Consider the following 15,523-nt stretch of genomic DNA (forward strand, 5'->3'; position numbering starts at 1 on the left):
CAAAGTTTGCGTTATCTTGTAAACATCATACACGTGTTCGGGATTGTGGTTTGATATTAAGACTTAATTGAGTTAAAACATTAACGAGCGTCGTAGCGGGCAATAAATAGGATGCAAAATCCCGTTGTCAAATATTATCTTCCGGGTTTGGGCCGATCAATCTTTGTTTTTAAATTATAAACTTCGAAAATCGAGCAATGTTACTGAACAAAACAATTCACACAATTTACACAAGAAGTGAATTATTGCTTACACTGTCACTATCACTGCAATTAAATCAAAGTACTGACAGTACTGGTGTGACAATGCTTTTGAGAGGATGGATATAAAAGCATCAAATTAAGTTTATCTACATCACCACAAGTGTGTATGTTGGTGCGGAAAAAAAATTTGGTACAAAAATTTTGCGAAAAAAATTTGGGTATGAAAACAAATTTGGGTACGAAAAAATATTTGGGAACCAAAAAATTGGGACCGAAATAATTTTGGGTACGAAAAAAAAATTGGGGATGAAAAAAAAATTGGGTACGTAAAAAAAATTGGGTACGAACAATTTTAGGTACGGAAAAAAAATTAGGGGAACGGGAAATGGTACCTGTGGGGAACTTGACCCACACTCGCACATTTTCGGCCCTTTCCGACAAACATCAGATAAGTTCCTCGAAGGCAATAGTATGAATACACATTTCGGACGCGGTAATGCGGTCCTACCTACGTGCGTCAAAATGTAAGCGAAATATGTACACAAGTCTGTCAGGAATGATTGAATTAACGAAGAAAATCCTGTATTGATGTAAGTTTTTTGAAGAAATGTGCAGAAAATATATTAAAAAAGAGCTGTGTTTGTGAAACACAATGCCACAATTGTGCGCAGCTTTGAAGCCATATATTTTACCTTTGACCTTGAAGGATGACCTTGACCTTTCACCACTCAAAATGTGCAGCTCCATGACATACACATGCATGCCGAATATGAAGTTGCTATCTTCAATATTGCAAAATTTGACCTTTGACCTTGAAGGATGACCTTGACCTTTCACCAATCAATATGTGCAGCTCTATGCGATACGCATGCACGCCATTATTGAAAAAGTTATGGCCAATGTTAAAGTTTTTGAACAGACAGACAGACGCTTTATATTTGACATTTGACCTAGAAGGATGACCTTCACCTTCACGTTTCACAACTGGAAATGTGCAGCTCCATGAGATGTTCATGTATGCCAAATATCAAGTTGCTATGTTCAATATTAAAAAAGTTATGGCCATTAAAGATTTCGGACGGACGGACAGACTGACACACTGACTTACTGATTGACTGACAGTTCAACTGATATAGGCCACCCTACCGGGGGCATAAAAAGCAATGGCGATATTTTTATCAGCCACATAATTGTTAATAGTTTGATATCACAAAATGAAAGTGAAAGTAGAACTGTCAAAAATGACAACATGTCAACGTGTTGTTTTTTGCTGGCACGAGAGGGCGATTACACTCAATGTGTTCACATTTTGACCATAGGCTTTGTCAATGGCCTTTATAGTATGGGTAGCTTTGATATTATTTATTGCTATAATGTAACTGCATGATTGTGTTTATGTTAACAATACACAAAGCATAAATAATGATATAAATATACTGATTGAGCTTATAATGATATGAGAACTATAGCCAGGTCAATTAAGGACTTAAAATACAATTTTGTGTCCTGATTTCATGAAGAAATGACCATGCATGTCCTAGATTTCAAATTCAAGTCCCTGGTGTGACACATTGGTAGCATTACCGTTAAACTATTACCAGGCTTATGAAATAAGTTTTTATTGAACTATCTAAGGAAATCTAAATCAGGCACTGATTTTTCTTGTTTTAATACACTCATAGATCAGTTGTGGCCTCTTGGTAATGACCAATTTTTGCTTACTTGTCACACCCTTAAAACTTTCCACACGTCTATAATAGCAAATCTGGATTTAGGTGATCTTCAATGGTACATTTAAACTTTATTCCTGTCACATATTTAAATCTAGGCCATGTCAAAATCAAAGTGTCAAAGACAAATGAAAGATGCGTTCATTAATTATTGTCCAGTTGTTTTCTACTGCTGTAAGTTTTTATATAATATGACTGATGGACATCATGTGAGAGAAAATTCACATTATCATTGTATATCAGGTTTAGCAGCCTTTTAGATAACAAAGTATACTAGTTTTCAATGTCGCTTCTGGGGATAAAACCCGTAGGGCTTTTAGGAAGATTCTAAAATTTTCGATCCCTCGAGAGCAACCAAACCAAAAATTAAGTCAAATATTGCCGACTCGTTTTTTTGAGTCGGTTCATGAGGGATAATGGAGCTCGATTGGTCATTGTCGGCTCTGGTACTATTTACATGTACCCCGAGTAGTCTTAAGTATACTTACATGTACCCTGGGTACTCTAAGTATACTTACATATACCCCAGGTACGGTAAATAAACGTAATTGTACTCGGTCCTTATTAGACTGTACCCGAGTTGTATTCGCGCCCAAAATCCGATGACGTAAAACGCGCAACAGATTATCTTAAACAGAATTCTCTTCAAAAAACACTGCATCAACATGCTTTTTGAGTATGTGTTCCGATAATATAGTGGCCATTCTAAAGAAAATTGACATAAATGTGCAGGGCTTTACACTAAGGCACGTCCGAACGGCGGGATTATATGTTCTATATCAATAAACTGCGTTTTAAATAAGCTTTTAAAAGATGCAAAAATCTTAATACAGTACGATTAGATGACAATTAAATCCCAGAGTGAGTTCGGAGACAACAAACGGATCGTATCTCGAAATAGATTCGGAACCCCCTGATTGCAATCAAAAAGACAATTCAGAAAATCCCCGGCGGTTTTCCTGGTAAAACACGTCAGTACCAATTTTTAAACGGAATGCCGCTAGACACGGTTTTTGATTGGTTTCCTCGAAGTGACATGTTTCCTTAATGAAAATACGTTTGAAACTAAAAGCCGGGATCGCCCAGGATCGTCCGGAATGATGAAGGTATAAAACTCGACATTAACACAAAGTAACTATAAAATTAATAGTTATTTATCAATTTTAAATAATTTTAATGTGTTGTCATTATGGAAAAGTTATTCCATCCTTTAGACGATTAATAAATCCATTTAGAGGAAGATAGAGACTTTATTTAGATTAGAAGTGTTTTGACAATATTTTTTACGCAATTCAATTAGCAAAACTAATATTAATGGTCGATCCTGGCTTTTAGTAGAGAGTTAACCCTGTACAATTGTTACAACTACCGTAACACGTTATTTTGCTAAGATTCACTTACCATTTCTTGTAAGACGGTAACCCGGCAATCTATGTAAATTAGGTTTTAACGTTCATGTCGTTGTTTAAGATTGGCTTTACGGGTGGGGATGGGGGTTCCTCGGATACGAAAAGAAAATGGAAGGAGGAAAGTAAGAGAAAGTATGAGGAAATAAAAAAACAAGAAAATTTCTCCAGAAATGGCGTGAAGATTACAAATAGATGTCTTAAATAGATGAATATTGAATTCAATAGCATTAGTAAGGCAAGCTAATAAGAATGATTTAATCATAATTGCGCATCTCCAAGCACAAGAAAATACAAGTTGAATGATAAATATAAAGGTTTTTATAATACTTAGGTCAGGGCACATGAAAGATTGGTCAGGAATAGTAGGTTCTGCATTTACTAGCCCGAACGGGAAATTGGAAAAAAAAGTTAGTGTTAAGCCCTGATGAGTATATATTTTAATTTTTACAAAACAATAGTCGGCAACGACTGATTTAGGGTTAAATTTCCCGGGTACATTTTAGTATATTTACCGTACCCGGGATACATATAAGTATATTTAAGAGTACCCGGGGTACATGTACGTAGTACCCGAGCCGACAATGAACAATCGAGCGATACTGGAAGGTGCAACATCTCTCACGCACCCTAGCATCGCCTTTAGCAGTATTCAATTCTCAACAGGAAAGTGCTGGAGTCATTGATCCCGAGGGACAAGAAAAACAATTGATTAATGTTCGAAATAAATAATTTGATTAATGACAATTCTATTATTTGAGCCAGGTCACAGGAAAAGCGCAGTCAAATCAGTATCCAATTAAATTATTTGTTATTGTCAGAAAAACGCTTTTAAGCAAACAGCTTTCAAGCGACTGCTGGCTGATCTAGATCCAAATTGGCCACAATCGCCTTAATGTTTCTTTTACTGTGACACAGTTCATTTAACTTTAAAATGATAAAAAGTACTAACACTAAGAAAGAGTATACAAACCAGTAAAGAGTTTGAAATCAATGTGGAATTTCAGGACAGCTTGGTGATCTGCAAATCCCCGATGAAATGTTGATATCGGGTATCATAGTCATTCAATAAGTCGCAAAATGCTCGAATACAATTTACAAAGCACTATGTGACTAATATTGATAACTAAAAATACCAGTATGCCAGTTTTGCCGTGTCAAGCTGTTACGATCCAGAAAGTCCTTCATTCACATCGAGTTTATATCATTCGAATTCCAACTATTGTTGTCATAAGCGGAGATTTAGTGAATAAATAATTCATATATCCTAAATGACAGCTTCTAAATAGCGAAACAAGCCGATTTATGCAGTAAGAAAGTTTTGAATCGAGACTCTCATGGTGGCGGCCATTGTTGAATGTTGAAACACGAACGACAACTCTGCTAGGAGAATGTTATCAATGACGAGCAATCTCCTACGCAGTGGCGAATGCAAAGGGAAGTAACTGAAAAATCGAGTTATCTCAATCGGACTTGCTCGGTCTTTTACATAGGTTGCCATTGAGAAAAAAAAATCATGGTTATGATTTCTTGGACGATGCTGTTCGCATCGTCAAAAAGGGAATCGAGGTTAAGCTGATATATACATTTATATTGCTTTGAACGTGAGTTTATTGAATGTTCTAATTATAGTTTGTAAATCTATATTTTCTGACACGCATATTTCCTTGTAGAATTAATTTTTTGTTAGGACTGTTGCATTTTATCCACATTTTTTCCAATTTGCGTTGATCCGTTAAAACATCGCAAACGTATTTTGACAACCGAATGGCCGTCATACAACCTGGCAGATGATTGCAAAAGTTTATGGACCGAAACATTTGTTTTATTCGTTTACATAGTCATTTACACCTTATATACGGTAGATAATTAATGCAGACTCAGACGGGATTTGACCTCAAATTTCAACCGAGAACTAGATGTTGTTATTTAGTTAAAATGATCTTCTAATTGTTCAAGCTTTTTATCATTTTGCGAACAACTGTTTGCTGTCCATTAGTGTCTAAGATACTTTTACTTATTACTTTTGGATTTTTATACTACATAATGATAAATGCTTTGTACTTGGTGGTCAAAACTGAAACATAGAGTTTCTTACTATAAAACAACATCACACATATTATATGATTTCATGTTTAAAGCATATATTTAAGTACATTTGTTTTTTATATTACACGACGTGATATTTACTAGCACACGCTAGTATTTTGACAATTGCCGACTAACATGATAGTATTAACATGTTAAAATTGTGACATGCACACATAAATGAAAATACCAATTACAAAAGAGAACACAAAACGCAATAGTTTTATATTATATTGAGTTCATTCCGGATAAGATAGTCATAATAATAATAATAATAATAATAATAATAATAATAATAATAATAATAAAAATAAATAAATAATAATAATCATAATAAAAATAATAATAAAATAATAATAATAATTATATAAATAATACTAATAATAATATAAATAATAATAATAATTATTATTATTCTAATTAGTATTATTATTATTATTATTATTACTACGCTTTAGAAAATGACCATGCACAAATTCCTGAAGTTTATAGGAAACTAGAGTTGAATAAGAAAAAAAAGTTTAACGGTAATCATGTATATTTGTAAACAACGATGGCATTTAAATTGTATGCCGTTGCAAACTCTTACAATATAATGTTTACATTTGAAGTTTAATTGAACTCCGAAGGTAGTTAACCTAAAAATCTGAGAAATGTGCCTTGAAAAAAAGTTGGTTGGCATTTTTTAGGCATTGCTTCTTTTTATGTTTTTTGGTATCTACATACCCTCTGTTTAAAACCTAGAGGGGATGTTACCTTTTCAGGTGCTTGACATCCTTTTAATAAGGTCGAAGATTAATGGGTACAGTTTTCAGTTGTTAAGAAAATGAAATACATCTCATTGTGATTTATAACCAAAATTGAAAAGTTTAAGGCAGTAATATTGTCTGAAAATGAACCTGCTTGGATCTAATTAAAATTTTATCTATTCTAGTGTTCACTTATTTAGTTCAGATGGTAATTTATTGCACTTCTATGCCAAAATAAACATGACAACTGGCATTGAAAATCAACTGAATAAAATATTATGTTCAAAAAGTATTTTTTAAACAACGGAATATTTTTTTACTATTTTTTGTTAAATCAATAAACATTTGTGTAAAATAAAACGAAAAATCAAAAGGATCCAGTATATATATATATATATATATATATATATATATATATATATATATATATATATATATATATATATATATATATATATATATATAATGAAGTACAACGTACGCTTAAAAAAACTTATTACATTGTTTATAAGTGTATATTCTTCATCCTGTTTAAACTGCATATATCTTATACTGCTGATCTTATCCCTGTTGACTAAGCCCGGTTAGGGGCAATATGCTTGCATATGAGGCGATTTGGAGGTTAAAGTTAAGATATTTTCGTCAGTGGTTAAAATCTAAGGAAGAAGAAAGTCCAGAACATAACCTGAAGTAAGAGAGTTAGAGATTGCTTTTGAAATAAAAAGTCCCTGGAACCAATATGATATTCGTGAAGCAAATGATAATCTTCTTATAGCAGTCAAGAAAAAAAGTGAAGAACTTTTCTATCTAGAATTCCTACCTACATTTCGTTGACATCCTTATGAAGTTCATTAAAGCCCAACGAATAGACGATTGGATGTTGCATATTGAAGCCTTTTCCGACATTCTACCGTGGCTAATGGTGTACGACAACACAAACTATGCCCATTGGGGTCCTGTATATCTAGCAGACATAAAATCATTAGAATATGCCGCACATGAAGTGTTCAAATAGTTTATTGAAGGTCACTGTGTAGTCAGGCTGAAGAAAAAAGCATTCAACGGAGTACCTGTCGACCAAGCTGCTGAGTGAATAAACAGAATGTGTAAAACGACAGGGGGTATTATTGGAATAACAAGACAGGACGAGGTAAGAGATAGGTTTTGCATTACGTGGTCAATAAGATAATTATGAGGTTTCCAATAGTACCATGAAATTGTTCAATCAACATGATGTTGACGAAGATATTGGAATATTCAAGAGTAGAGCAGATGGAACTCGCTCGAGAGTTTCTTCAGTGAAAGAGTGCATCAAGAACATGATGCAGCTCTTTGGGTTATATGATATATTCGGAGTGCATGAAGAGGAGAAGCGACTGTTCTCAAAAGCATCTAAGGACGTTGCAACTAATGTTTTCAGAGATGATTTATTAACCTGAAAAGGTCGAGTTAAACATTACTCAAGGAATTTGCAGAAAAAAGGCTGAAAGAACAGAATGTTGACTTTTATGCTCCTATTCAAAATGTACAGTCCAAAACATTTGCATATTTCTATAAATAGACAGTCACTAAAAATCAGAAAGTGACAAGGATTTAAAAGGCTGACAGAAAGCTAATGCTGAGACTTTTCAACGCAGCTAATTCAGGGAAAGCCGTAGAAACAGCATCTGTACTAGAACATGAACTTTATAATGTTCCATTATCATTTGCAAAGGCTAGTGGGAAAATGCATGAATCCCAGAAATGAAACACACTTCAAGTGCTTACAAAGGACAATGATATAGTGACGCCTCAAGTTGTTCCGACAACGACTGATGCAACATGTGCAGTAATTGATGGACACGCGCTAATACAGAGTTTAGGTCATCCTAAGGACTGTCAAACATTTGGACAATATTCAACTGATTTTGTAACATCTGTTTTAAGGCTTTTCAGCACAAACACTTCCCGAGTTGATGTGACTTTTGATCGATACTTTGGAAGTAAATCTATCAAAGAAGCAACGAGAGTTAAGAGGAAAAGAAAGCGTCCACTTATTAGGAAGCTCATAACAAGTCCAATCGTTCCTAATCCGCAAATATGGGAACAGTATATCACGCACGATGACAATAAAGCAGACTTGGCTGAATGTCTCTCAAACGAATTGCTAAAACAAACAGAAAATCTTCCAGCAGGATCAACTATAGTTGTAGGAAGTGGATTTCCAGGTTATTTTGATTCAAATTCGAGTACTTTTGATGTGACAAACCTATCTGTAAATCATGAGGAAGCAGATACGCGGATGATATTGCATGCAAAAGGCGCTATTTATAGAGGCTACAAGCTTTAAGAAGTACATTGTAGAGACACTGACGTTCTGCTTTTGTTAATATACCACCTTGGAGCTGACTCCGAGGTATATATGATATCTGGTACAGGCAAACAAAGAGAATGTTATCATGTGTACACAATATCTGAAAAACTTGGTGACAATGCCAGAAGGAACATTCTGGTGTTTCACGCATTGACAGGATGCGACACCTAGTCTGAATGAAGTATATCGTACAACCTGATACATTGGAGGTGTTGGCAGATATGGTGATGCTCTAGCAGTTTCTAAATTTCTGTGTGTGCTGTATGGCTGCTGTCAGACCACCTACCAAACATTTACACATGTAGGTATCAGTTATTTTTGAAAACCATGGAGAGTTTGGATTTGTTACCCCCTACAAATGATGCGCTTGAACTTCACATTAAATTGGCAAATTATCAGGCAAAGATATGGCTAAATGCCACAGATACCGGTAATGATTTTCAGCCTGATGATTCTCTTGATACCGGCGCATGGAAACTTAAAGACAAATCATTGAAACCGGTATGGATTAGGAAACCAAAAGTCCCTGCAGCATGTGTCTAATTAGTATCATGCGGCTGTCAAACAAAGTGTAGTACAGCACGATGTAATTAATATCGATCTGACCAAGGATGCTTATTTGACTGCAGGTGCAGCAAATGGCTATCTAAACTCTAGATTATTATTGTAAACGATAAAAGATAAGGAGATGCAAATACTGCCTTAGTAATTCGTGTTTTGGAACAAAACTGTGAATTTATGTAACGTATGTTACATACACTATCAAACAAGACCGACATTATCTTCAGCATGATGAAACAGTAGGTCATAATAGTGCATTGAAGTCAGATGAACATTTGTTTTTTTTTATAAATGGTACTTCAAGATTTTGAAATATTTTACTAAATAGATCACTTTTTTGGTAAAATAATTTATGTTTTACATTATTCATTTCTATTAAAATTAATACTAATTTAGTGAAGTAAAAAAACTTATCTTGCATGAATATGACATTATAGAACGTACAGTATTAAGAACTTCATTATAGTATCCTATTTGAGCTGAAATCTTTTATTTAAAATAGTATTTAGCATAATATGCATATACAAAATATATATTTTAACTGTAGCGTAGATCACACATGTTTACTTGTAACTATACTTTCATTGTCTCGTAATTGTATTGATAGGATAATGCAGAAATATTTTTGGTTCTTATTATAAAAAGTTGTTATATTATAAAACGCAATAAGTATTAAAAGTCTTAAAATGAACATGTTTTCTTATAATTTAGGTAATGTAATTTACAAAGTTAGGTACATTCACTTAAGATAAAACAGAGAAAAATTCTTTTCATCATCAAAGTATCCATCTCTCACTGAAAAGTTACTTGCAAATATATAAAACATGGATCTTTGGTTGGTTTCAACATACACTGCAATTTACGTTCTATACGGATTATACAAGTATACTTGATGACTTTTGACCTACGTATGAAAAGCAAAAGTCAGTAAAAAAAATGAGATAACCCTTCAGTTTTAAATATAAGTCAGCTCAGGCGTAAAATCAGTAATAGTATCTGATATTTCACAATTTTGGCAATGTTGCCTCAATTTTATAAGCAAAATGCACTCATTGACCTTTTGACCTAATTACAGGGTCGTCCAGCATCCCAGAGGTTGACATCCCCTCCAGAATAAAAAAAATGTATTTGCAATCATGATAACATAAAAGGAAGCCATGCCTATGAAATGCCATCAGATGTCAGATTTCAGGAAATTAAAGGCCAACTAAGGGATTTTACCACTAAGAGCTAGAGAAAATACTATTTCGGTAATTTTATGGTAAGTTGTGGAAAAAAAGGAATGACGACGAGGAATCAAAGACAAAATTTAACAATATGACAAATACATATTAAACAGTAAATCAATATTTTTAAGTAAATTATAATTTCCGTAGCGAAAACAAATTGAATTATGACACATTTTTTTATGATCACACAAACCTTTGTGTTATTCGTTCGGGAAATTTAAAACAAGGTTAGAGAAGCTGAATACATAAAAGTTAGAGAAAAACGTATTGACAAGAAAACAAACAGTGCGATGTCATTGTTTTTTAGATTAAAATCATATCGTTAATTTTATTTAAATACTTAACGAACAGTAAGTTAGTTCCTTGTTACAGTTTCCTTATTCGAAACAGAAATAAGGAACAAGAATGTATGAACCAACTTATTCTGCAGCTCAACATCAAGCTAACATATTTCCGCCTTATATCAACATGCATCTTCTTTAGAAAACATAGATGCAAAACAGACATTTAGTACAGTATGCATTAAGTCTCAATTGGAACTGATTTTTATTTCTTCAATGGCTAAATTAAGTAAAATGCACAATGTGTTTGTTATTTACTACCTACAAATTAATTGCATAAATTCGTATTTTAAAGACAAAATACGGCTTGCACAGCATAATGGATTCCATTTTAGAAAAAATTTGTCCACTATAAGTAATTCAAAGAATGCAATGCTATCAATAGCGATACCAGATAGCAGTATGCGCACTAAACAACATGCGTTTGTTTTTTAATAAAGAAACAATATATTTATAAATAGACTCAGTGATATCTTGAAACCATAAGATGCATGAAGCGCCGTTAAATGTCACATCGCCGTTATATGTCGCAGGCTACTAGATTTGTCGCAACGTTGACGATAAATGTCGCAAAGAACGGTTAATGTCGCAAATCCTACTGACGATATATGTGACGTCGTCAGCGAAAATCAGTCTTGTGTACGCTGACGTTTATGTCGGGAAATCGCGAGATAAAAATCTTGTACGAAAATGCGCTGGATATTTCGTCTTTTTCATACAATTTCTCGGCTCATAATTTATGACATGCTTTGAAAATTTCCACAATATAGCATGAATATGTCCTTTAAACACTGGCACAATTGGTGGTTTGTAATCCGTTTATTTAATTCGAATTATTCCCCTTGAATGACACTGTTTCGTTTGAGCAGTTCACAGGTAGCGCAACCTGTCTCGTAGTGTTTATTTTCAATGGCTATTAAACGCTGTAAATTAAAATGACATCGTGTACTGTTGGATGTCTTCAATCGAAGAAGGTTCGGAATGATATTTCCACATGCTTAAACTATGTAAGTAAAAGATATATGTGTATTTTGGCTTTGTGATTAATTTTCGCGACTCGCAAGTTTGACCCGGAAGTAAACTGTACGATAGCAACTGAATTGTTTACATAAAATAGTGGTAGATTTAAATTTGACTTTAAAATATCATGTCTCAATTTATTAACACCAACACTATTCCATGTGAAATTTCACAAGACCAGGACACTTCGTTTTTAAATTTAAATGATTTATCGAATGTAAATGAACTTTATTTTGAAACTTCTAACCCCGCTACTCAAGATTTGTTTGATGTGGTAGATGATTATGAAAGTGACCTTGAGTCAAACCATGATGAGTCTGATATTGATATTGATGTAGAAGCTGTCAAAAAACTCAGATACTGCGTTTATTGAAAAGTCTGAACTTGATGTGGCAGAAGCTGATAAACAAAACAAATTTAAGGTTGACTTTTTTTAAATGATTAAGCACAAATTTAATTATCCCCACGCTTTTTGAAAAAAAGGTGGGGATATTGTGGTGATCTCCGCCGTCCGTCCGTCCGTCTGTCCGTCTGTCCGTCCGTCTGTCCGTCCGTCCTGGCCACTATCTCCTCCTACACTAAAAGCACTAGAACCTTGAAATTTACACACATGGTAGCTATGAGCATATGTGCGACCCTGCACTATTTGGAATTTTGATCTGACCCCTGGGTCAAAAGTTATAGGGGTTGGGGTGGGGCCGCGTCAGAAATTATCACTCATTTGTTTAGGTTATTTTACATTTACTTCTTTATTTCTACACCGATTCACTTCAAATTGATACTGGACCTCACCTATGACAATACGGTCAATCTCAACCATGCATGGCCCCATTCCCAACCCTGGGGCGCCCCGCCCACATAGGCCACACCCACCAAAAATTTCCATTTACTATAATTTCTTCATTTCTACACGGATTCACTTCAAATTGATACTGAACTTTTGTTATGACATTAGGGTCAATCTCAACTATGCATGGCCCCAATCCCAACCCTGGGGCGCCCGCCCACATAGGCCACACCCACCAAAAAATTCCATTTACTATAATTTTTTCATTTCTACACGGATTCACTTCAAATTGATACTGAACTTCTCTTATGACATTAGGGTCAATCTCAACTATGCATGTTCCCATAACCAACCCTGGGGCCCCGCCCACATAGACCACACCCACCCAAAATTGCCTTTACTATAATTTCTTCATTTCTACACCGATTCACTTCAAATTGATATTGAACTTCTCTTATGACAATACAGTCAATCTCAACTATGCATGGCCCCATTACCAACCCTGGGGCGCCCCGCCCACATAGACCACACCCACCCAAAATTGCCTTTTACTATAATTTCTTCATTTCTACACCGATTCACTTCAAATTGATACTGAACCTCTCTTATGACAATACGGTCAATCTCAACTATGCATGGCCCCATTACCAACCCTGGGGCGCCCTGCCCACATATGTCACACCCACCCAAAATTGCCTTTTACTATAACTTCTTCATTTCTACACCAATTCACTTCTAATTGATGATGAACTTCTCTTATGACAATACGGTCAATCTCAGCTATGCATGGCCCCATTACCAACCCTGGGGCACACCTAGGTCAAACATTCGGCGTGGGGATACGCGTCGGCCTCTGCCGCGCCATTTCTAGTTAATAATTATTATTATAACAAAAAGTGTTATGTAGATAAATAACCAATAATTTGATTTTCTACAGGTTGGGAAGTTATTTTTCAAGACCCCGAAGAAGTGTGAGGTGTATGGAATCAGCTGTGAAGGATCTGGTATTTGAATTAATTTAATATCATTGCTATCCACAATTTGAATCAGTCTAAATGTAATCAACTACCAATTGATTATTTACTTTTTATTGTTGTGTGTGTGTGTGCGCGTTTTTGTGTGCGTGTATGGTCTGGAGGATATCGTTCTTGTCTAATAGCAATCTTTTATGATAAGACAATAACCATGCATTATCTAAATGTTTCAAACCACCTATTAATTAATTGGAAAAAAAAACAAACTATTTGGGTATCTCTAGTAAGTTATTACGGTTTATTTATTAGTCTTCTGTTGCACAGGAAAGCAGGTTTTTTACCTCGCAGACGAAGGCCAGTCACATGGTAAAGGTGCAAAGGCTGTGTTCAGCCAGGTTCACCACTACCTCAACACATACGGTCTTGGCGAACAGCATGCTCACTTTCAGTGTGACAACTGTTGCGGCCAAAATAAAAACAACATAGTCATCTGGTACCTTCTGTGGAGAGTTATTGTAGGTAATAACAAGCCCTTAGTTATTGTGTTTCTGATAGCTTTTTTAATGTTGAGAAATTAATTTAGCTAAACCTGTTGTTAAAAATATTTGTTTGCAGTAATGCAATGGCAAAATGGTAAGGCGTGTTGATATGTAGTGAAAATGTTAAAAAAATTACTCTGGTATCAATCCCAAAAGGAAAAATCTCTTAAAATAATATATTGAAATGAGTCAACATTTTTAAGTCAGTCAATTACTACAAAATACATATTCTAAATTGTATCCTGACCTGTTTTAATAATTAGTTTTTAACATTTCAGGTTTACACAGAATCATCACACTAAGCTTTATGTTGATAAGACATACAAAGTTTACACCAGATTGGCACTTTGGCATCTGGAAGTCAAAGTGGAAGTAAATTCCTTATTACAGTTTGGTGAATGTGACCTGCATGATCCTTCTTGATAAACCTTGTTTGCATTTCCATAGGTCTATCCAGTTGTATAGTTCTGCCTTGTTATAAAATATAAAAATAATAAAACATAAATCAATAAAAAATTGTGTGTAGGTACTTTATGTCTTGTAACAGGAAAATAAATATTTATTTTAGTAGTTTCAGCTGTTTTATTGGTATGACATTCTTGATATGGCAAACAAAATCCCATGCAAAATCATCCATCAAACTTTGTAGTTTTCTATTAAAACAACAACAACAAAATAATAATTTGATAATAGGAAAACTATATTTTGCAATTGTTTCTTTATTAAATGGTAATCTTGATACAGAAACTTCAATGCAGAAATGTTGTCTGATGTCGCTGCGTCTGTGGGGTTATCGTCAACACGGGCCACAACATCCACCAGCGTGTGGGGGACTCTTCCAATCCTGTTTATCTAAGACCGGAAGGATTACCTTTCGACATTGTTTCACCACATAAAGAATGGCACCAAATTTCATCAATTTCCACGTGTCAACGGATCATCCCGGTGTTGTGGAGTGCAGAGAATTAAGTGACTCACCAGTAGTCAGAATCACTCTCAGAAAGGTCTCGAAAGTGAATTTTAATGTGAGCTGTGACAACCTGCCATAAGAAATGTTTGCGAAAGGGATTGATCTGGACAATCAGTGGTATTTATTTGAAAACATTCGTGAATTCTGTCGAATAGATGCACCAAAAACTAGACATGTCCGAAACGCGCTACTGGTGAGCAACAAAAAACAGACTTTGCCCCCCCCCCCAAAAAAAGAAGATGCATTAAGATGCGTATCTGATCTTCTCTGATAATGCCACAACAATTACATACATCATGTATCAGTGTTTAGTTTGGCCAAGGTATTGGATGATATATTTTCCCCCAAACAATGCAAAAAATCCTCTATTCCTAGGAAAGCTAAAACATGTATACGAGTGCTAAATGTGTCAGTTGATACAGGTTTTGAAATGTTCAATGCAAACGTTTGTTGTTCTAATTGCACAAGCTTGTTTTCAAGTTTTTAAAATCTCATATTTACAAAACAAAAATCATTGTTTTCTATGTAACCATGCAATGTTTCCACCTTATGGACACAGACTGCCTTTCCGAA

The 15,523-nt window shown here is 34.6% G+C and overlaps 1 protein-coding gene across 1 annotated transcript; it reads left to right on the forward strand.

The window, feature by feature from the left end:
- Positions 1-11,270: 11,270 nt before the first annotated feature.
- Positions 11,271-15,178, forward strand: LOC127863494 (uncharacterized). The gene is made up of 4 exons (XM_052403041.1): positions 11,271-11,667; positions 13,405-13,471; positions 13,766-13,960; positions 14,259-15,178. The coding sequence occupies exons 1-4, from the start codon at positions 11,596-11,598 to the stop codon at positions 14,354-14,356; spliced, it is 432 nt and encodes a 143-aa protein (XP_052259001.1). The 5' UTR covers positions 11,271-11,595; the 3' UTR covers positions 14,357-15,178.
- Positions 15,179-15,523: the final 345 nt, after the last annotated feature.

The sequence above is a fragment of the Dreissena polymorpha genome, unplaced genomic scaffold, assembly GCF_020536995.1.
Source record: "Dreissena polymorpha isolate Duluth1 unplaced genomic scaffold, UMN_Dpol_1.0 chrUn010, whole genome shotgun sequence".
Taxonomy (NCBI): Eukaryota; Metazoa; Mollusca; class Bivalvia; order Myida; family Dreissenidae; genus Dreissena; species Dreissena polymorpha.